The 25,140-nt window shown below is 36.3% G+C and overlaps 1 protein-coding gene across 2 annotated transcripts; it reads right to left on the reverse strand.

Moving 5' to 3' along the window:
* Positions 1-553: 553 nt before the first annotated feature.
* LOC133518013 (clavesin-1) lies at positions 554-24,639 on the reverse strand. Of its 2 annotated transcripts, none has more exons than XM_061851548.1 (6): positions 24,510-24,639; positions 21,536-21,773; positions 10,030-10,186; positions 9,111-9,253; positions 3,168-3,329; positions 554-1,939 (listed from the first exon to the last, which is right to left on the reverse strand). In XM_061851548.1, exons 2-6 carry the CDS (start codon positions 21,761-21,763, stop codon positions 1,754-1,756), a joined length of 876 nt encoding a protein of 291 aa, XP_061707532.1. In that variant the 5' UTR covers positions 21,764-21,773; positions 24,510-24,639; the 3' UTR covers positions 554-1,753. The 2 variants fall into 2 exon arrangements, with proteins under 2 accessions (XP_061707532.1, XP_061707533.1); XM_061851549.1 differs by lacking the exon at positions 24,510-24,639 and adding an exon at positions 24,321-24,465.
* Between the last annotated feature and the right edge of the window lie 501 nt (positions 24,640-25,140).

Genomic DNA, 25,140 nt, shown 5'->3' on the forward strand with positions numbered 1-25,140 from the left:
AATTCCACAGCAGAATTGATTGTTAAGTTGTTACACAAAAGAAACTGTGGCCCATGTACAGCAGCGTTTAGTACGTTGTGCTAAATATAGACACGGGCAAAGTGTCAAAAAGATGTACTGGCAATTTATGTATGGACAATAAGGTCGTGTATACATATTTTTGGGACTTTGTCCGTCGCGATTCATGTCACATTATAAAAGTACCGTCTTACAGAGCCAAATGCATTTTTTAAGATACCTAGTGAAATTGGTAAAGCTATTCTAAGGCGGAATTCATTTCAAAAATAACAAAGATTATCTCCTCCTTCGCAGGCGGAGGGAGATAAGAGTTCCGTAGATAACTAGGGACCCTTTAATATTCGCCATTTCCGTCTGCCTGTCTGACTGTCCCCCAGCCATATCCATAGCCATCCATCGACTGCTAAAGTCTTAAACTTCCTTTTGGCTTTGAAAATCTCTTGTCATCTTTGAAAATCAAGGGAAACTTTATTACAGAAGCCTTATTTAAGGGGAATTTATATTCTTCACTCTCGTTAAATAAATAAAACAACCGTTACTTACTAAAAACTTCTTTTACTTAAAACACATTTCTAAAAGGACACTTTTTCATGTATATACATAATATCTATTCTTTGAGCAAGTCAGGTATCAAAACATGTTTTTTTTTTAATTTAATTGCTAATTCTTGGAATGATTTTTTGGAGACAACGTAACTCGACATCTAATTACTGATTGCGCTCTATCCACGAGGCTAGAGAATTGTCTCCTTTTCCCGTGTATCTTATATATATCACATACATGTTGACGATTTATACCTAAATCTACATTTTGGTGAACATGGTAATCAACTGGCACGTACTACATAACATTCACAGCCTCTGTATATTTGAATCATAATTGTAAAAGGCACACAATTTCATGTCACAATTTAAAATGGAACCATATTTGAGTTTAAATTATATAATTATTATATATCCATTAATAAAATATTTTTTCATACATAGTATATAAATGTCATGATATTCGCCCACTTTTCCGCAAAATGATGCAAATATTTGAATTACATTTTGAACCAGCCCAGCCGTTTCAAAGTAAGACGAAGACATACAATTTTTGTGTAATGTATCAAATATCTCAATCAAAACATTGCAGCTGCTCCGACCATTCATAATGATTATTATTACAATAACTTAAAATAGCTACCTACACAACTAATCCATAAAGACATACACAACAGTTGTCATGGGCATTCATGCGACACTAATTACGTAATTACCTAAGAACCCTAATCTGAACAGCAGCCTTTGTATGCTTACCGTATAGAAACACTTGTTTATGGCAATCTTCTATTAATCTACCCTAACCCCTTATCTTAGCCTGGAACTCGAGGTCGCATGTGAAAGGAATCCATTTACAACCCGCGGGAGCGGCTCGTCGAAGACAAAGGGGTCTTTATATAGTTTGTGGCTTATCCACATTCTTAAAACATTAGCAAAGAGCATTTGTTAATCGTGTGAAAGGGACACCTGTGTTGACGCATATTAAACTTGCATATAGTGATCTATCAGTCTTATAGGAATGCGAGATACCTATTTCAAATATCGAGGACCTAGATCTGGAAGGACTATTGTTCAGATAATTCTTTGCATTGTCTTTTGGGGACTGTATTGACACCTGCTCAATTTTAATATATGTCAACACACGAAACCAGACAAATGCGCTTCACCAAGGAGTAAAAAATCACTAAATGCATTTACGAGGTCTTTGCGAACCCGTAGGAGTTCCACTTCTCGATGTGCGGGATGATCTCGTTGATGACGGGGTACCACTCGGCGCCGCGGTAGTCGATGGCGGGCAGCTCGCCGCCGTAGTCGGACGGCAGGTGCGACGGCGCCAGGTACTTGTGCAGCGACGGCATCTTAGAGCCGTGGAAGAAGATCTGCGAATTAATGATTATTAGGTTAGATATAAGAACGCATCCCAGTCACATATCATATCAGAAATTAAATGACATCGGTGTTAAAAAGTAAGGGAAGGGAGCGTAATGATATAAGGAGGCAGACATATTCTGACTGCGGATGTTATGCCTACTGACCAGCGATTGTTAATACGATCGCTGCTACTGACTGAACCACATTTCACGCAATAAATTTCAAATTCAAGATAATCCATGGATGAAAGGCACCCTTTCTAACGAGATATTTATAACGAGATGAAAAAAACTTGATTTTCTATGAAACTCACAGGGTAAGGCGCGTAGGGGCAGTATTTCAGTCAAATATATTATTGCTATTGCTAAAACAGTAGTAACTACATAGAGGGATTTAAAGGTTTCTTTTGGGACGATTTTTCGGGTCTCCGAATAAGTCTTATGAATAACTATTTTTCTGTAAATCTAAACATAACACATATCAATGTAGGTGATGTATGTAGGTGTAATGCAATTGTATTAAAAAAAGCTAATAAATTACATAAATTATTAACTTTTTTTAATACTACGTCGGTAGCAAACAAGAATACGGCCCGCCTGATTGTAAGCAGTTACCGTGGACGCCTGCAACTCCAGAGGTGTTACATGCGCGATGCCGACCCTAACACCCCGCACGCTCGTTGAGCTCTAGCAACCTTACTCACCGGCAGGAATACAACACTATGAGTAGGTAGGGTCTAGTATTATTTGGCTGCGGTTTTCTGTAAGGTGGAGGTACTTCCCCAGTTGGGCTCTGGTCTAGATCTGGAATGTCATTCGCTGTGCTGTACCCTACCACACTAATCGAGATGACATTCACAGTGCCCATACCTCTCTTTTGGACGTAGTTTAAGGACATACCTACCAGGGTCCAAAACTTTTACTTCTCTGAACCTTATTCTGATTTTTCGATTACTCAAGCTATTTCTGGCTTGCCAAGATAAAGTTATGATATGAAGGGTAGGCACGTCCACGCAAGGTTTGTTTTTATACTACGTCGGTGGCAAACAAGCATACGGCCCGCCTGATGTTAAGCAGTTTCCGTACCCTATGGATGCCTGCAACCCCAGAGGTGTTACATACGCGTTGCGCGTTTACACGCCCTGGGAACCTTACCTACTCACCGGCAGGAACACAAACACTGAGTAGGGTCTAGTGCTATTTGGCTACGGCTTTCTGTAAAGTATTATGTACTCACTCTGTTCTTGAGCTTCTCCCTGACGAAGGGCTTGAACATGTTCCAGACAACGTTGAAGACCATGGGCTGCTTAACGAAGTGCACCTCCTTCAGCCGCAGCGGCATGGCGTCCTGGATGAACGTCAGCAGCCGCTTCGAGAAAGACGGTGTCAGACCCATTGTCTGCAAACAAAATTAAAAAACTGCAGTCAGAATACAGTCAACGTATTTGGTCTATAAAAATGAGTTGTTTACGCATTTTTAACGCTAAAATGTTCATTAATGTAAGGTTAAAGTACAAAGACCTGATTATTGCACCCACTTTCTCAGCTGATAAAATAATAAGTATTGTTTTGAATTTCTGATATTCCAGTATCGGTTGCTACCTACGAACGTTGTAAGTACTTGGTTATTTAATATGATATTATCAATTAATCAGTCAGTGAGATATTTTAGTTTTGTATAAAAATGATTAATCAGTTTCATTAATGAAAAATTTAGGTGGTGATAAATGGTAGTGTCCAAAGTTATCTATGTAGATACATATAATTCAAGTGCAAGCGGATCTACCCTACTTACACAATATTAATACCTAGGTACGGTGCTGAAACAGATTTTTACTACTAGTTAGTACTAGTGTACGTACCGACCTATTACATGTGTTACAAGAGCCAACAAGAACGTACAGTACATTTATCTAAATAAGATTAGCATCCAACCCGCAAAGCTTTGCAAATTGCGACCAATAGAATGGCAACGGCATTTCTTTTTAAGCACAATATGCAGTAGTTATTGGCGATAACACGTCATAGATCACGGCCGTCTTGTGGCTGACCGCAGGTGTCACCCTCAACATCGGACACCAGTGTGCCGAGATACGAATAACGTGCCCACACCTACTCGTGTTTACCCGTCAAACGTTTATGTCCTTAAAGCATTTGGAGAGGAAAATACACTTCCTCCATCGCCCTGAGACATAGAACGGATGTGTAACTAAAATATTGACCTATCTGAGAGCCCTACTCGGCAAAAATTATCACTGCAGATAACTTGAACAAACTAAGGAAAATGGAGAGGTGTTTTTAATACATACACAATTGGAGATGTGCTTGGACACCCTTGTTCTCATTGCATGTAGGTCGATCTTCGACGCGTGATGCATCTCAAAATTCCTAACATGTTACACTATAACCGGAATAAACGTTGTTTTATGTACTAGCCTCGGACGTGACGTCCCTTGAGCCTAAACCCTGAATCGAATAGCGTTTTCCTCGGAGATCGATTCGTTGACCGTCCGATCATGTTAGCTCCGTGAAAATTAATTCAAGACACCTTCGTAAAATCACAAAGTTATTTTAGAATCATTTGGCTGTTAACAAATCTTAGTGCAGATACAAGCAAGCATAACGATCGATAATTGGTAATTAAGTAAAGGAACTTGATCATAACAACTTGGAAGGTTGATTATAACAATAATGTGTTTGCAACAATGGCAACTAAGACACGTGCTATGAAAATTAAGTTTGACAATGGATTACGCACAATAATGGATACGTGTAAAATCTATTAATACCTTCTAGCTTACATATATTGGTGTAATACATAAAAATTTTGTTGATAATATGATAATGATATATGACGTTTTAATCTATAGAATTAATAGAAAACATCAATCATGGGTTGATAATTCATCATAAGTAGTTATGAAATATGTCTTGAAGGTTTTCTTAGATAATGAAGATCCGGTATCCGTTTTAAAATCTTGTCCATTTAGGTCTTCTTTAGTAAATATCGACGTAAACTTAATCTTTTCTTGAAAATAGAAATTGTATTGGATTGTATTGACGTTCAATAAAAATTGTATTTGTATTGGTTTGGTAACGACGCTCTTTGCCTCTCGGGAGTAACCGGGGTAATCATATAATTCTTTAAAATAATATTATAAGATCGTGGAGCACAGAATTGATAATTGACTAAGAATTTAACTATTTCACAAGCATATTGGAACCTTTCTTGCTCTCATTTTGTAACAGTTCCATTAATACCAAGTTTTATTAAATCTAACAATAAATTAAGAGACAATAGAAAGGACGTTCTCAAATATTCTTTGTAGGGAGTATAATTGCATTTGCTACGTACTTAAATTTTAAACAAATACATTGTTTTAAGCGGTGTGCTGTGAATCACGCGATGAGAAGTGCAAGTACCTTCAGCGTGCGAAGACGTGAGTTTCATGCAAAAGCATCCAGATGTAGTTGCTGCCGCCCTTACTCGAGAATAAAAGATATAAGATGTATGACATGCCAGGCATAGAAGCATAGGTATAAATGTAAAGTTTGAAATCTTTTTTGTTTGATTGAAATTGGGTTATTGTACTAATAATAGATATACTGGGTATCATGATATTACCTTATCTAATACCTACCTAAATCAGAAACGAGTAAACTAGGTAAATATTAGTCTGTAAAAATATGCTCTACTAACATTCAAAATAGTTATCTTGAGACGACTCTACTCTCATTGCCTGTGTAAGTATTAGTATTAGAATTACTTACTAATACTTACATAGTATTTTAATAAGTATTCCTTTGATTTAAGAGCGACAAGCCTTAACTTTTCTCTTTTTTTGAAATAAGACTTGATACGAATGCACTTTAGTTAAAAGCGGCAATGTCACCAGCGTATTTGCATAAGAGTAAGAAACATGAAAGTATATGTATGGAAGGATGTATGCAAAATTGTGTGATAGATACCTATGGTATAGGTATTCTGGTCATGTTGCATTTTTCATAAGTCAGGTAATGTCACAAGCTGCCTGTCAAACTGCACCCCAGTCCCTTTGTTGTGGTTGCGCACGTCTTTTGTCATTCGGCATGCGCGTGCGACGGCGAGTGAAAGTGAGGCGATAGCGGCGGTTACTCGATCCCGTACAGAGCGATCACCTCACCGAAACCAGTACTAAGTATGATCTCTGGTTGCGCATAGTTGTTATCATTTTAGAGGTCAAGTTATAATAGATATTCGGTAGCTCTACATACAGATTGTTTCAGAATTTGACAGATGTTATCATTCATTGCAAAAATGCTACAAGGTTATATGTATATCTGACAATACCTTTTATACATTTTGATATATTGATAGGTATCTTGTAGCATTCATACCTATTTATTTATCGTATGGCGTATGTATGTCACTGGATTAAGTACATAGATAAACTTATAATTAGAATTTCGCCCTTCCTAGGTACGCAACCGCTTCTTCTGATAGGATCTTAAAATCATCTACATTAAATATATAATTCATACCTAGATTTGTTCACAAAGATTCACTTTATCGGACAATACACACTCAAGAGTAAGCGATAAGCTTAAATTAACAATAATACGTAAACAAAGTATATCTCTGTACGCGCGTGTTATCGTTAATTTATTATTTGACTTTTAGTTTGATTTGGCTTTTATTTAAAAAACCGTTTCTACAATCACGTGTAAAAGTATATGTATGTATATCTTGAGGCTTGACTTCATTAGAAATAAAGGGCTTTGTAATTTATTGTATGAGTTCCCTAATGAACTCGGGGACTGGGCTAGCGTGCCAAACACCTGAGCAAGCCACAATGAACCCTAACACAATAGGTGCAGAGGCCATTGACGCCTCTTTGTTGCAAAGCCGGGTGCGTCTTAATCTAGGTTTTATCAAAGACGTGTATTCATTAATACTGGGTAGACTGCATACAAGTTACTTGCGTTTCTCATCATAATTGTAGATATCACAATAGTTACAGTTTATTGCTTTTTAAAGTTTCTAACAACGAGTGTTTTGTAAGAGATTGAAAGTTTATATTATTCACATGTCTATACATTCATAAAACACGAATACAATGTGTAATCACGCGCTTCGTAACAATAACACAGATGCTATGTTTGAACAACGTAAATCTAAATCCATCAACAAGTGAGTGCTAGATTTCTTAACCTAATTTACTGGAAAGTCTACGCAGTAATAAGATAGTCCAAAGCTACAAGGTATAAATAAAATCAATAAATATTATGGAACATTATTATACAAATTAACAGAGCCGGAGTAAACTCAATAAGGCTCGTGTTGTGGGTAATTAGATAACGATATACATATATTCCGTGGTCAGATCATAGAATATGAGCACTTTAGAATTGACCACTTCATGATATAGTTAGGTTAGGTTTGACTTTTTCAGGATGTGACCAACCGATCATTTCATGAAATAATTTTACGTCATGATCAATTCAAAGATCTGGCTACGACATATTAAATATAAAAATATTTATACCTAGAAAACACCCATGATTCAGGAACAAATATCCGTGCTCATCACACAAATAAATACCCTTACCGAGATTTGAACCCAGGACATCGGCTTCATAGTGTTACTACCGACTAGACCAGACAAGTCGTCAAAATCAAAACGAATTATATAAAATTGCACCCATACTTACTCTTATACTTAGAAGTACCAATTATCATCCCTTATCACTTTGTTATAAGGGCTAATTGTTGGTATACAGTATGTATCGTTAAATTACATAAAATGAAACTAAGCCATGAGATCTATTTAAAAGATTACAAGCGGTGAAGACATACGAGTATATGGCGAAACCAGCAACTCGACAATGAAGTGCAATGGCTGTTATGATCTAAGATAAATCTAAGGATTAAGTACCAACTCTAAAACAGTATCATTGTGCATGCTGAATAACTTTAAGTGGTAACGCTAGAATTAGTGCAAGGTTACTGTAAATGCCTAGTTAAAATAACGTAGGATTACATTCGGTAATCAATAAGTATAAGCTAAATCTGATGTTACTGTATAAGTAATAAAATAAACATCGACAATAATAACCTTCTGCCTTAATTATGTAGTATGGGCTGTAATGGCAATTACTTTTGCCTCAGCATCTGGTTAGCACGATTGTTCCATAATCTATAGTCAAACTAAGCTGATCAGGTCCCCTAGCTATGTGGTCAAGCACTGGCTACCTCCCAAAAAGACGGACAGAAAGAATTGCTTCAGCGGTCCTGTCTGCAATCTATTTACCCCACTAGCGGGTAACTACGAAAAACTTCAAACTACTTAAGAACCATATTATTTCCTGCTAAGAATTATAATAATAACTAGGGAAGATGTGATTGCTCTACAAAAGCATGCGTATGTTGGCGAAAGTTGTATTTATACACACGTCAATCTGTACGAATAATTAAGAACCTTTCGCTACGTACATGGCTGCATAACTAGCATTAGAGATATCTCCAGTGTATCGTGTTTCAAAACAATTCATCGTCAGTTCGTGGTTGGCAGGCTGTTTTGAAATTAATTGTCAACAGAGGAAAGTCAGTGACTTATCCATGTAAGGTGGCCGATATATCAAAACCAAAAACAGTACCTACACCTACTACGCTAATTAATTATTTACACTAAAACATGTTAAAAGCAAGAATGCTTTTAACTCATTGGTGGCAAATGGTCAATGCTTCAAAGTCTTTTAGTAAGCTCAAAAGTCAGAGAAGTCATAGGTTCAAGCCCCCACGCGTAAGTTTTTCAAACATACCTAAGTATTATAAACAAATTAGTGAAATTAGTATGTGTATGCAAATGCTTGTTGCACATCACAAGACCCATGAGACCGTCCTAATATAGAACCTCATATGTTCGTTTACAAAACATTCTCTACTAACTGTGCACTCTTCTATAGTAACTAAACCCTGAGATTTATAACAAGTAGTCGATTTAGACAAGGCGCGACCGTCCAAATGTACAGCAAGCTGCAAATTTGCATGGACACATTATGAATCAATTCATTCATAAAGTGGCCATGTAATTTTGCGGCTGGGTGTCCCTGTCCCTACGTGAGAGACAGGACTAACTAAGCCCGCAAATCAGTAATAATAACAACTATCCTGGTTAATCAGAGCTGAATGAGTACTAACCTGCGTCCAGCCCATGTTGTGGAAGTCCATGATGACGACGGTGCCGCGCACCTGCGACTCGGGCTCCAGCATGGCCGCCTCGTGGATCAGATAGAACAGCCGGAACAGCTGGTCCGCGTTCACCTTCTTCGGGTCCCAGGAACCTGATCATACACCAGCTATCAATACTATGTTACTTTCTACAGTTTGTTTTGTTTCGAGAAAGATAAACGTGATCATAAATTGTTTGTTTGAAACGTAAAGGCGCCTTGTTTAATCTCTTAATAATATATAAACCAAGCATAAACTTTGATAATACAAACCCTAGTTTCGAGATTGAAAGGATTAGAATTGAGATAAGACACCGATATAATATTAAATAGGCCTGTTTTATTAATCCTGCATATTATTTACTTTATCTACACTTATATTACTAATGCAAATAATAATTAATAAACCTGAAGGAAAATAGATACACCGTATTTTGTAATTGTATTAAAACAATTGTTAATTTACAAACAGACATACCTACCCGCATCGTATAATTACCTAGTTGATTAACTATACCTAGTTAGGTATAATTTATAATCGTATTGTCTTCATTAATAGTACATACAAACATTAAAACGGGGATTATAAATGTTATAGTATTCCTATTCTTGTATTTTTTAAAGTATGTAAAACTCTTATTCAAGCCATCATTGCGTAATTACGCAGTATATATAAACAAACAGAGATTCGAATTCTGGCCGACTCAATTTACCTTTTTGAAATAATAGCAGATAAAAGTTCATGTGAAGTGTCAATCCACACAACCAGCGTTACCTATGAATATTCCTAAGGTCATATGTCCCCTGTGTACTGTGATAAGTAGGTACTTAATAACAACATCCTTTGTCTTAGGACACGAATTATGTGCATACAAGTTTTAAATATTTACCTCCGGCATTAACGATGAGCACCCGCCGACCCTTGTGGTCGCGGCCCTTCATGACGTTCACCACGTTGTGGTTAAGGAAGGCATCCTTCTCGTGATCAGGCATCAAGCCGTCTAGCAACGACGCATTGTCGCGCTTGAACTCTGCTATTCTTCGCATCTGTGAAATACAAGCATTTTTAGTGAATTCTAACCATTGTTTGATCAGAATAAAAAATATGATACGATTATTCCCCAGTGGTTATCACATTGCTGCAGATATATCCTGTTGTGCCCCAACCTCCTCCATAAAGCCAGTATTACAACGTGGGTAGGTACTTAAGTTGGGACACTTAAACCTTCGTTTTTATTTGCGTGGAATTCTGACAGCTGTCATAATTTGACGTTTCAGGGATCGTGAACATATTTTTACTGTACATATTATTATCAATTATTTTTATATGAAGTTAATATTTCTTGCATGAACTCTTATTTGATTGAAAATTTTCAAAGTCGGCAGTTCCCTTGAACGTAATTTCAAACACATTCACATGTGCAAACTGTTGAAAGCCGAATGACATGAGTCATGACGTAAACAATTATGCAATTTATTTGAAATGGAGGGTAGCTTTTAACTTTACATTAATCGGTTTTATACGAAGACTTCTTCTTTGCACAGCGCTGGTATTTCTAATGTGTCTCGGTTATATACGAAAACATTAATTGAATTTATAACGACACCCATTCTGAAGCAATTGTGACCTACATTTGTTTATACATTTGTTAACTATGTCGCATTAACGGCGATCGGAAAGAAAACAAATTTGTTACAGCATTTCACCGCTGCGTAATAAAATTCCGCCTTTCGCAAACAAAAATATTATCCATTTGTACAGTTGGCTACATTGTACCTACTTGTCATCACAATGATCACGTCGTTTACGATACCTGGGGACACAATGAACCTCATTTCCTTATATGATTTGTATAATGTATAAGAGTAAGTAACTATTAACTACACAATAAGAAAACTACCGAGAAATGATTTGCTGAAGAAAATATGCAACTACTTAAGTGAGTAAATTGTATAGCAAATCAGCCATGACTAAAGGTCGAAGAGAAGTCTAGGTGGCTGTAACTTGTCTGGCCGTTTTAGTGACCATTATGTAGGTACGGGGATAGTACATGAAAATTACAACACGGGTTAAAGTTTAATGTACCTGAATTTATTATGCTATTAAGAATCACATTGTAAAATCCTAACGTCTCATTGTAACCAACATGTATTCAATAATATCTTTGAAGTTATGAATTATGTACATGTATCTTAATGGCTTAGTTTGCTATTGTTTTAGAAAGGTATTTATAAAGCTAAACAAGAGATTACGCGTCCAATAATAAGTATTTAAAAATGTGAAATGCCAAAAAAAAACAGGAAAAAGGTGTATCTAGTTGCTTTACTTTAATGTTATGGTAAGTGGGATTGGTCCTGCTCACGTTTCATGAATCACCTTTGTATAAATAAATAAGTCGGACTAAACCCAATAAGCCAAAGTCTGCCTTAGCAGTCGCTTTTGGAATAATTTTTAGGTACCATCAGGATAGCCTCCTGCAGAATGCAACCAGGAAAGCGTTAAGATGAAGGGCGGTATTGTTACTGTTCAGATGTAAGATGGTTGATTGAGATTCTAAAATACCAGCCGGTTTTGTCAACATGCGACATAGAGTTAGACCAAGATAAGTCTGCAGCGACTTTGATAGCACAGACTGTGCAAGTGCTATTTTAAAAATCAAACTTCTGTGAAATTATCACGTATAAACAACACTTGCGCAGTATGTGCTATCAAAATCGCATCTCATCATTCGAGTGGAAGTTCATGTTTGCGAATTAAAAATAAATACATGTATATTCAAAGTATATGTATGTGTATGTTTTTCATGTACATGTATATTGTAGTTAGGCCAATTTTGATGTATGGGTGTGAAGCTTGGACTCTGACTCAGAAAGAAGAGAGCAAGCTCTTAGTGGCGGAGAGGAAAATCTGGCGGAAGATTCTGGGACCTATCAGAGATGAAGATGGAACTTGGAGGCGTAGAAAGAATAGGGAGCTAGAGGAGCTGGTTGCGATGCCCAATATAATTGGCGAAATCAAGGCCACACGACTCCGCTGGCTCGGTCACCTAGAGAGGATGGGAGAGGATCGTGCCGTGAGAAGAGCGTATGTGGGGCACCCGAGTGGAAAACGTCCGTCTGGGCGTCCCAGATACCGCTGGAGCGACGAAGTCCTAAAAGACCTGTTCGCCCTCGGAATACCCAACTGGCGTGAAGTGGCGCAGGATAGGGCAGAGTGGCGCTCTCTTGTGTCAGAGGCCAAGATCCTGTTTGGGTCACTGAGCCAGTGAAGAAGAAGAAGAAGTATATTCAAAATTTTTGGCAATCCATCTTCAGCATAATTTAAATTGCGAGTAGACCTCAGCTGCATACGAATGACCGCGGGTTGCCCAACCACGTGCGACCGGCGGGTTAACGACTGATTGCAATAACGCGGCAACCCATGCCTTCAGAGCAACCATGAGGTTGCCTAATCATTATTCCGTTATTAAATGTAATGGAGCTGCCAATCGGTGCCGTTGCATCGACATAGATTGCAATGGTCGCCATCAAAATGATGTATATGAAATGAAAAATGAATGCACTTAAGGCTTTCTAGTTAAGAAACTTTGTACAAGCGCCTTATGCTGATATGTCAATATAGAAAGGTCATATAGCTGTGTGAACAGTAAAGACATTCACCACTTTTTACTTCAGCAGCATTCGCATTGTATAATAGTGTTCGTTACTTTTTAACACCAATGTATAAAATTATTGACATACATAATTATTATGTCATTTAATTTGCCGCGTAGGTAGGTATCATAATCTTGTTGGTTACTTAAAATTTGTTTTATAACAACGCACTTACAATATTTACGGTTTAGACGACCTGTTTGGCCTAGTGGGTAGTGACCCTGCCTATGAAGCCGATGATCCCGGGTTCAAATCCTGGTAAGAGCATTTATGTGTGATGAGCACGGATATTTGTTCCTTAGTCTTGAGTGTTTTCTATATCTTTAAGTGTTTATTTATATATTAAAAATATATATTCGTTGTCTAAGTACCCGAAACACAAGTCTTATTAAGCTTACTGTGGGACTTGGTCAATTTTTGTAGATAATACTTAGTCTGTCACAAATGTTTTTACTGATAAAAAAAGTTATCCCTTATTACAAGTATTCATATATAAAGATTGAAAGCTTATTTAATGCTTAATTAATTCGGAAAAAAGTTAGAAAAACATGCAAAAAATACGCTATATTTTTACCTTTAGGTAATTATGATCCCTGTTTATTTATTTTTCTTTTTTACATAGTGTATAAAACTAAAGCTGGTCTTTTATCTTTCTTTCAATATATATTTCATGTGTATTGGACTACCAAAATTTCAACTGTACATGTTTTACTAAACCTTCTCGTTGGATTTTACAAGCTATGGTTAATATCATCAAATCATGCAAAAAAAAACCATAAAGTAAATATCTAGAGAGGAAAATGAGGGACTACGTTTGTATGGAGAAGCGGCCGTCCCCTTTTCCTCTTAACGAAAGTCTTAACCACCTTATGCGTGTTCTACCGCTAGAGAGCGCAAAAAAGTAAATCAAATCATAGCTCGTCAATCCATGACCTATTAATGTTAAGCAAAATGAAAGGGCAACAAACTTGAAAACTAGATAACAAAGAAACAAACACTAGTGTCGGCTAAAATAATTGGTGTTCTTGCTTATCAGTCGTGCCCGGCGAACGGTTGAGTTGAGTCGGTTATAGGTATCACCCTGCATGATATCGTGTTGATGCGTTCGTCACATCATCCACGAATACATTATTACATGATCCAGTCATTGGCTTGTTCTCGTGTGTCAACGTGTGAATCATTCAGTAAAGTTTAAAAACAATACAATAAGGTTGTCCAGCAACGTAAAAACTATTATGATGTATTCAAAAGGTACTTAAATACAAAATACAGGGCGTAGCGGCCCCCTTTTTTAAATATCTATCGTTACATTTAAATAATCACAATTATTTAGCAGTGGCGCTAGTGAGCACGTTGATGGGCTCTTAAGGTAAAATACAGAGATATATTTACTTTTTCAAATTAAATAATCCAATGTTATAAGGCAAAGTAATTAGTACCATACATTGAAATTGACTGTTAAGTGTAGGTATTGGTGCGGCTGCAGGCGAGGTGCCTGCGCGGGCGCATCCGGCTCATATCGCAACAAACGCGGGACGTGTCACCGCCGCGCCGCCGCCGCCCTTTGGACCATCGTAATCTAACACAAACACTACAATATTACCGCTTCATTACTTATTGATACTTATCATCCATTAATTATGTCATGTAAGAGATAATAATTACAATAAATAAATAATTATTGGTAACAATCTTACCGGTCATATATTAAACAGGGCGTGTACTAAGTATAGTTAAGGAATAATTAATTATATTTGATTATATACGTGTTTATGTATATAGAAAAATAAATATTTGAGTAGAATGTAAACAATTAGCACTCAATGCGCGTAGGTACCTTACTAACAATTTAACAAAATTTGTTCCATTTTTTTAAACCCGGTTTAGGTTAGGTTTTTTGTTAGGTAAAGGTAAAAACTGGGTTAAGTATTTTCAAAACCTGGGTTAAACCCAGCATGCATTATTAAACTGTTTATGAATTGCATAATTAATAATTAATTACTAGGTACACTTAAATTATGCACTTATTGGCACTTGTGCACGAAATTACACAATACATATACCTTAAATGAATACGGTAATAATAACGTGTACCTACTGAGATTTGAATATTTATATATTAATATATTCAAATAATTCGCCTATATACCTAATTATTTAATTCGCTCCATGTGCTATAACACTACACCTAAGTAAAAATCATATTGAATAATAACATAAGCCACAGAAGTTAGGAAATAAAACGAATTATGTAACTCCTTTCAATATTTTTTATAACATCGATTAGTCATTAAACACAAGAATGAATCACATCTGCATACATGTAATAAATCCCCTGTAAAGTCATTGTTTAGTTTTATTTTTCATATATACAGTGTGGAAAAAATAAATGGGCCCTGGAGGTAAAGTGCCTTAAAACCGCAAAAAATAAACAATGCTGCATTTAAAAAAATACTTTACAGTACATATGGGGCTACTTTATAGCACTAGTGCGAGAAGTAGCATATTACGTTACTGTGTCGTACATTTAAAGGGCCATATGTACTGTAAAACGTTGTACGATACATGTGCGAATAGGTAATTCGCAACTCGTGTCGATTTAAAACACTCCCTTCGGTCGTGTTTTAATTTATCGCCACTCGTTTCGAATTTCCTATTTTTCGCACTTGTATCGTAATGTACTAATTTGCTTGTCTCGCCGGGGAATCAAACCGACTAAAAGTTCCTAAAAATAAAAATTGCTTTTTTATTCCACTAGTCGATACAGTTAATGTTAAAACATTCTCCAAGAAACATTAGGTCTTACACTCGTCTGTCGTACAAATTATCCATAAGTACACAAAAAAAATTACAAGCTAATTGTAAAATATCTTTGTGTGCAGTTTTGTTTCTTTTCAAAAATAAAAGAATGTTTCCTTTAAGTAAAATAAGCTAAATTAAGGTTATAAGACTTATAAGGTGCTTTCTCCCCAGGGCCCATTAATTATTCCTACCCCGTATATTTAATGTGCCGAGCTTTATCTAAAGTTAATTGCATTTTTGACAACTGTTTAGAGTTGTGACTAGTTGTTTTTAAAGACCTATCGAACGACGTGCCACACGTTGATTTTTACAAGTTTTTTTCTTTTGTTAGCCTGTGCACCCCCAAAAATACACTGTTTAAATGTTAACTTCTAAATTAAGTAGCGACCCCCAAAATATATTTACACGCCTACAAACTAGACGAACATGTCGAAACTGTTATGAGATGAGCTGTCTATAAAACGAGTCAAATGAGTCCCGGTTCTAATTCACGTTCATAAGTTAGTATATGCACGAATAACGATTGCACAGGAAATCCTTTGGCGCCTGATAACTAATGATAAAATGTAACATTCTTTTTTTAATAATAAACCTTGGCACATACAAACATTAGAAGCCTTGGCACACTGTTTTCCCCAATATCGTAGAACGGTAAGCTATTGCATTCTTCCGTATGATTCAATCATCGAGTTCATGAATACAATTATCCATGTTGCACCGAGGCAGTGTGATTACTTCGTACGATAAACAACCTGTGTTATCGGTCCTATTAAGACGTATCACAAAATCACTTAAGTACCTACATAATAATCCAGATTTATTTCAAGATTAAAAAGTTGAAATTACCTGTTAATACGTATATTCGCTAGCCTAAGAGGTTATACTTTAGGTTATTAACTTGTATACAAAGGTAATCACAAAGTATTGGAAGTAATGATGCATTCGTTTTTTGGTTTGGTGGAATTAGTCCGATATCCTTACGATGTCTTTTTCGGCGAAAAGCTCGGATCTAAGTACAAGTACGAGCCATGGATCGAACTCCTTACTCGGATTTAAAAGTTACAATTGCTTTATTACTTATTTTTATCATCTAACTAACAATAAATAATTATTTACATATAATTTACTTGCTGGATAAAAACTTATGTTTCATTTGTCAGTCAAATACATACCGACATAAAGCACCAATGCTAGTCAAACAGAATTAAAAAAAGAAAATCCTCAAGATTACTAATTCAAGTACCAATATAAAAATAGCAATAAACTCATAATAAAGTGCATCAATATCGATGCCCTCCCGGAACGTGCACTGTGACTTACATGTGCATTGTAATGTACCCGAGTAATAGAAGTAGTTGACATTGGGCACTGCCGACAATATTTATTCTGCCGGTCCTTGCCGCGGATGTTTAGCGCCAGCAAATAAACTAAGGATAAACCGATTAACAACATGTCTTCTGAACGAGAGTTTACTGTCGGTGAGAGTAAATCTTAGCAGAGGATAGTATTCATAATCGTTTCATTATTTGCAACTAGTTTTACGATATGCCATCATTCATTCCACTTTCAGGTATATTTGTGTAACTGCAATCGGGTCAATAACTGCAATTCTAACTTGATTTGATCATCACAGACAAACGAGTACCTACCGATACCGATAACCTAGCCACATGTCCCATAGATAGTATCGATGTAATTTAGAATACTGTACCAACTATTACAAAAACAACCCTAACGTGAAAATTATACCTACTATTTATTCAAAGATATTAAATGTACCCTGTCTGCCATAAAAATAATTCCCAGCAAAACCTAACAATTTTCTTAGACGTACGTAGATATTAGACAACATTTCCCTGTCAGCAATTTGTTCGTTGAAAGCGTTCTAATTACAGGGGGTTAAGTTAAGCGAGTCTCGTGGAGCATATCACTCGTCTATCCAGTTTATAACTAAGTAGTTTCCACAACGTTGCTAGGCGGGGATAACACGTTGTTATTGAAATGCTGCTGTTAGTTTATATGGAGCAAGCAATATGTCGATAAGCGATGCACTTTGACATCGGGCTATCGTATGCGCTTCCGGATGTCGTCATGTAAAAGTCTAGGTATCTCCTTATGTAAATGTATGTGGGACAAACAGAGGTTACACTGTTTACAGTGATAATGCCTTTAACTGTTAAGTAATCGGTGACAGATAAAGTATCGCTAATGTTTCCATTCATAACTTTAAACAAATGCTTAATCTTCTCTTTTGTTGTGTATCTTATCTACGATTTTATGCCACACACATTTCCTTTTTCATCTGCAAAAAGTGAAATCGTTTAAAATAGATTTTAAAGGCCTACGGGAGGTTCGGGTTCTTCTCTGACTCTCACTGAGCGTTGACAGATATCATGTTTTTGAATTTTAAATTGTTTTAAGTTTGAACAAAAAAAAAGTAATATAAGTTCCCTCAAAATATTAAATTTTTAGAAGCAATTTTCATATTTTTAGCTTTTGTGCATACATTGTTACAATTTTTAAAGTGCAGTTTAGACCTATGTTCATGATTTTTTTCTATCGAGCGAAAGTAAAAAAAAGGATCCGAATCGATGAAATGACTAAAGAGAAAAAGTGTTAAAATCGTCGATATTTTACAATTTACGCTCGTGAAAGGAAACGACTATCGGTCGCTGTTACGTCAACCCACTAGATAGTATATGGATCAAATATACGAGTATACTTTCGAAGTTTTTAAACAATTACTGTCAAAGAATAAAGATGTTACGACAAAGCGCATAATAGATTTATACCTATTGCTTGTGGTGTTGTAAACGCGAAATGTTATATCTTATGTAAATACACAAATGGTAATTAATCATCGCTAGGTACTGCAGAAATACTGATAGCCAAATGATTTCCAAATAAATGTGTTTTTGGTAATGTTTGTAGTTTTCATCATCCAATTAGGGACGCGCATACCTACCTATTTACATAGTACGTAAACATTTTTCAAAAATTAAAAAATCAAAATTTTTCAAAATTTATTTTTAACAAATGTTTAGTGTCATAGGTGCCGAATCCTCCTTTTAAGTTAAAAACTTGTGGTTGGAGGTAATAAATTCATTTACTCGTACAAATGAATCATGTCATATTATTTATCTCATTGACAAAATATGTAAAATAATATGTAATATGAATATTACGATACAAGTGAAAAGACTACCGAGGGGAGTGTTTTAACTCGTCACGAGTTGCGGATTACCTATTCGCACGTTATCGTACAACGTTTTACAGTATATTTTCGACATAAGCACGTAAAATGCCACTTTAGTACTGCACTAGTGCGGTAAAGTAGCACCATATGTACTGTAAATAAATAAATGCACAACCCCTACCAGATAATAGCCACTTAAGTCTATAAAGCAGGATCTTCTGTATCTAAATTCAACGAACTTGCCACCGTAGCAAGGACAATATCGCAGTGCCAGTCTTCCGACTTCGATTCCGGCCTCGACCACCGGAGGGCTTGGTCACTTTTGCTTGAGTATATATTTCCATGACATTACCTATTTCAGTTTATAGGAATAAATAATTAAGCACCTACTCGTATATTACTGACCGAGCAAACGCGAAGCGCGTTTTTTTTTTTTACTTGGGCAAAAATGCTTTCGTATGTCCGACGGGTTTCCTATACACGTCGCATTATCTCTGCCCCTTTGAGAGAAACACCACAAACAATAGACTACCTTCTACGATCATACCCAAAATTCAGCATAGCAAGATTCAACCATGAAATCATCTGTCATAATCTCCAAATTCAACCTTACAGTCTTCAAGATCTCATTAGCAAAGAAAGTACATTGACCTCATTTTGCAAACTATCCAGCACCATAAGACACAGTCTAAAAAAGTTCAACGACACATAAAATACAAATCATCTATGTACACCCCCCATCTACCAAAACTTCTTAACATTCATTACCATCATCACCTTTCATAACAACACAACATGATCCCAGTGCCACATAATTCATTAGAGATATAAAACATCCCACAGACCTTACGGATCCAGCCGCCCGTAAACTTCGCGGAGACTGGACCCAAAATTTTAAACGCATAATAAATAAAAACAAAACTTTGCATTTCTCAACCAATCCTCGTGAATTTTTGTGAACAGACTCAATTATGTCGATTCAGTTTTTGTAAGTGTTTCAAAATTGCGGAGCCATGTGGGTTCGTGAGGTCTACAACTCACAGAGCCACTAAGTGCAATTCTGAGATACAAAAGACGTACATTACAAAGATTACGCAGATATTAAACGGTGACCTGTGAGGTCTAGGCCAGTCTCACGAAGTCGGCCGTTAACATCTAACACTAAAGAATTACTCAACAATACGTCATTACGATGGGTCAAGTTACGCAAATTTGGTACACTGCCGGCAGCCCGTATGGCATGCGTAAAATTTGTCGGTCAATGAGCACTTATATTGTATAAATAACACTACGGTCCATAAATCATGTTGCATGCCTACTACTGTTCTTTGGGCCGCATGAAACTGCATATTTTAATATTTGTTTTTATTTTTTAACCAGAACCACCTTGACCATATATAACACATACCTCCTATAAAGCTAGAATATTGATTTTAACATTTTTAACACAGGCAGGGCTAATAACGTTGTCACGAGTGCTTTTACAAAAAGTTAATAGTTATTTACGATACAAGTGCGAAAAATAGGAAATTCGTAACGAGTGGCTATAAATTAAAACACGACCGAAGGAAGTGTTTTAAATCGACACGAGTTGCAAATTACCTATTCGCACATGTATCGTACAACGTTTTACAGTACATATTGGCCCGTTAAATTTTCGGCATAGTTACATAATGTGCTAATTTACGCACTACTGCGGAAAAATACACCATATGTACTGTAAAACAAGTTGCAAGCTATTGAACCTAAACTTAATTTCGTCCAAGTAGGCGCTAGTACTTTGAGATAAGTATTAGTATCTAATCTAGTATTAGCCGAATTTAAAAGATGCACGCACGCACCGTAGCTTTTTTATAAGAGTAATTTACAGTCAATTACATTAAATGAAATTAAATTGCATGCCACAGACAAATGAAAATTAACAGCTCATTTTGAGATTAAACTATTTATCTACTTAACTATTATTATCCATCGTGGTAAAATGTCGAAATGATGAATTATGGTGCTCCAAGGATTCTGCGGCGCCCCGTTTCACAAACAACCGGTCACTTAGGTATGCGATTCACGTGGCTCATACAGATGCAGTGTCAAACGTGGTTAAACAATGAATTATATAACTTGCAGTAAGTTCAACTTCTGGCGAAATATCAGATACAATGAATAGTCTGAGGTCATTTTAGTTTACAAAATAATGATGCTGGTTTTTGATAACGACAGCTTTCGCAAGACGTAATTACTAAAACGACTTATTTAAAAACTTATTAGGTACCTATACTATATGTTTAAATGGACCCCATTAGATATAAAAAAACGATGCTTAGGGCCTCACGGAAAGTCGTCGAGATAAGAGAGAACTTCTAGTAAGAGCCGATAGATCATCCCTAATAGTGAAGACTGCGGGTCACTTCTGGATGAGATTGGCTCGGGACCGGGATAAGTGGCGTACTATAAGAGAAGCCTATGCTCAGCAGTGGGCGATAAAAGGCTGATATGATGATGATGAACTGAAGTAACGAAAAATCGAGTTGTACAATGTGGGTCCTCCCATTTAAAGTGTTAGTGTAATGTGGCATCATAATAAAAACAATATGGCAGACTGAATACACCGTATTGCGAGACCTACAGAAAAAAAGATCTGTAAACCTATCGAGTGAGGTATCAAAATGAAAAGCTTTAAAAGCCTCCTAATTCAGTTCAGAACGTAACCTAAAAATGATAAATATTTAATAGTAGTAAGTACTCACCAGCGCAAGAGCGCTTTCCGGGTACCACTTGCAGGGACGGAGGAAAATTGTAAGCGTTTCATCATCATCCCCAAAGTTCAGGTCCTTGTTCTCTTTGAGCAGTTCGCGCAGGCGCTCCAGAGCCTCGCGCACGCGCTCGGGGGTCTCGCGTAGCTCCTGCTCGGCCAGCGCGCGCGTCTCCGCCGACAGCTCCTGGCTGCGCTCCAGGCGGAAGTCCGTGGAACTCATGGCGGTTTTACTGTTGAGGAAAATTCATCAGTATTCATGCTGCATAAGTACATGGCATGCGAGTCAAATTTCATGGTAGAATTGATATAGGCTAAGGATGAAATGCTGAAGTTTATTTTATTTTCTAAACTACCTATTGTAAAAGTAAAATCTCTTGTGATAACAAGTTGCCAGTTAGATTCTTAAAGTCAAGTCATTAGACGAATAGGTACAACGCGACCAGACTCGTATAATTGAAGATATATACAACTAATTGCGACTACAGCCAGCTTCAGTAAAACACTCACCCAAAATATTACCAAACCAAGTTAGTACAGACTCTTCAATTACCTACACAACTTTTATTATTTTTAAGTAAAGCAAACTATTTTATAATATAGTTTAATAACGATTATCCGTAAGATTCATGTTAAGACTGCAGACTTCCTAGAGATGTCGGCCGTCGGGTCCTACTTGACACTGGGCCCCGAGGTGAGTGAGGGCTCAATTAGGATGCAGGGCACGCCGGCACGTGGCCGCGCTGTTTTAGATCGCTTAGTATTCACCTGTCTTCGGAAATTAACCGACTTGACTTATCACTAACGCGGATTGTTCGTAAGATTAATGTAATTGGTTGTAAATCGATATAAATTAGGTATTAAATTAAAGACTACAAGTGAACCATATTGTTGTCACAGTCGTCTTGCAAAATAGATATGAGTATGGTTCACAGTCGCCGTAGTAGGTATTATTGTTTAAGTTTATACCTAAAATGCATTCTGTGATCTAACTAGGCAGACCTTAGGTTTAGATTTTTACATTTGTTCAGCCAAGCCATAGAGTAAGACAAGTTAAAAGTAAGTAAATTTGGCAACAAATTGTTTTTCACTACACCCACTCCAAAAAGGGCTTTTTCTTCCCTGTTAGGAGGGATCAAAGTGGCACTTTTCTTCCCTGCTAGAAGGGATCAATTTTCTGTTCTAGGACACTATTTTATTTATTTTTTGCATAGGTATTTTTTGTTAGTTTAAATATTATTTTGGAATACAATAATTTCCTCATAGGTGATGTGAAAAGCAGTAGATATGTGACACATGGTTATTTCCACCTTGGGCGCTAACACTAGAATCCCTCACTACGTTCAGAGTTCTATTTTAGTATTATTCATAGAACTTGGCCTATTTTAAGCCTATTTTTGTTAAGGTGAGGTTAATATTACTTAAAAGTTGAATTTACTTAGGTAATTGAAACGGATATAGTTGGGTATAATTGTAGGTACACTAACCGTAAAAACTACTCTTTAGTAACACTAAGAATTAAACCTTGACTTGATATAAAAAAAGTTGAGAGTGATTAAATACACTGATTAAATAAATAGTAGGTATTTTAGACAATGATTAGAGTAAAACAGTTTACAACATAATGAGCATTAAAAATAATAATTTCTTAAATAAGTACTTAGCGACGTTTTCCAAATTTGAGTTTTCAATATCAAAAGATCTTTGAGAATTTCGGTACAAAAATCGTTTTTTTGATGCAGCTACATTGATAAGATTCTGTTTATCAAAGAACTTGATTATAACATAATTCGAAAAAAAAATGTTCGAACAAAGGATAAAATTGTGCAATAGGTACTCGAATATTTAATAGGTAGTCTGACTGTATGAATACCCTCAGGGCACAAATTAAGAGAATGGTCTCATTTTACGCAGCGTAATTAATTCATTATTTTAGTCACTTGGTCAGTAACACGTATATGTGAATACACGTGTACTGTACTCGTTTTACCAAATAAAATTACCTATTGCCAATGATGCACTGTAGATAAGCCGCACTATCATGATTTGTGTGCATGGCTATAGAAAATTAAGTACCTATTATATAAATATATTTGCTTTGTGGTATTTTGCTAAATATTTTTCTATGATCTTCGGTTCAGTCAACCCTGCACGCGCTTGTGTTACTACACTTGTTCCCAATTATTTTGCACACTTGCACGTCGTTTTTGCATCGATAGCTTTTCTCTCGCAATAACGCAGTTACTCGTACTAGACAATGTATTCCTTACGCAAGAAACTTTGATATATTTTGTCTATTGATGACTAAGAAACCTTACTCTAATTGTTACATTTCTCTCAATCGCAATGACACTTGAATGAGATTTTCAGGATATTACTTATCTGCTTGTTAGATATTTATGGTTTAGTATTTATTAATTTATGACAATAAATAAAAATATGTATTTAAATTATATGTATTTAGGTTATATGGTATTCATACTATATTTAAGGAAACTGTAGGTCTATAAGTCTATTACCCTATATTGTTGTAACAATTTATCAATATAAAAGACTGTTTGTTTTTAAATAAAGAAAAAAAAAATTTTGCGGGTAAACTCTTGCACCGATCTATTATTTCTACTATAGTGCGCGGAAATGTAGAGATATATACTAAGCCAAAAGAATGAAGGAAAATTATTAAATTAAAAAGTGAACAAAAAAACTATCCATTAACAAATATGTAAGAAAGTATCTATATAGGTACTTAAACGTTACGTGTTACAAAATTTTAATTTTACCTCTTTCAAGTAAAAAATCACTACTAAAAGAACAAAAATCACAATTGCAATTTCGAAAAGCAAAACAACGGAACCTAATTTCACAACAAGCGAAAACAAACGAGCACGACACTGAAAGATGCGGACTGGTGCAGTTGCGCTCCAATTTGTTCACACAAGCGAATAAACTTGTGAAAATCGCACACTAACCTCGCTTGGATCGCGTAGAGGAACTCGCGCGCCGGTGGAAATGGCAAAGGGCGGGAAATCGATCGTGCGGCGCGAGAGAGGTGCGCGCGAGTGTGCGCGCGCGCGCCTATCCGCCCCTTATATACGAGCGATAAGGCGCTCTTTGTGATCGCATAAACACAGGGTGATAAACAATAAACATATTAACTACCAAATTTAAACCGCTAATGATTATGAGGGTCATAAACAAAGGGATGAGACGGCGTTGTTATGTCACCTTTCTTGTGGTTTCTTGGAAGTCTTCGTTGTTTTGTACAAATGCAGAAGGAACCTTCGTCCTTGGTGCCGTTGGACTTTGCTTTGGATCAGTCACCGCAAGCCGGTGCACCCCGCTCGCATCCAATGTCCGCTTGATGAATAGTAATAGTATAGGTACCTATAAAACCTACAATAGGTAATTATGAAAAAACTATCTAATAGGTACTGATTTGCAAATCTTTAAATGAAACCGGCCAAGTAAGAGTCGGCCTCCTCAATCCTAAATCATCAATTCCTAAAATTATATCTGTAGAATTCAGCTATCATAGTTATTAAAGAGTTGCCTATTTAAAATTACACCAGTGATTGAAAACTTTTCGAACTCCTCATTTTT

The sequence above is a fragment of the Cydia pomonella genome, chromosome 5, assembly GCF_033807575.1.
Source record: "Cydia pomonella isolate Wapato2018A chromosome 5, ilCydPomo1, whole genome shotgun sequence".
NCBI classification, from domain to species: Eukaryota; Metazoa; Arthropoda; class Insecta; order Lepidoptera; family Tortricidae; genus Cydia; species Cydia pomonella.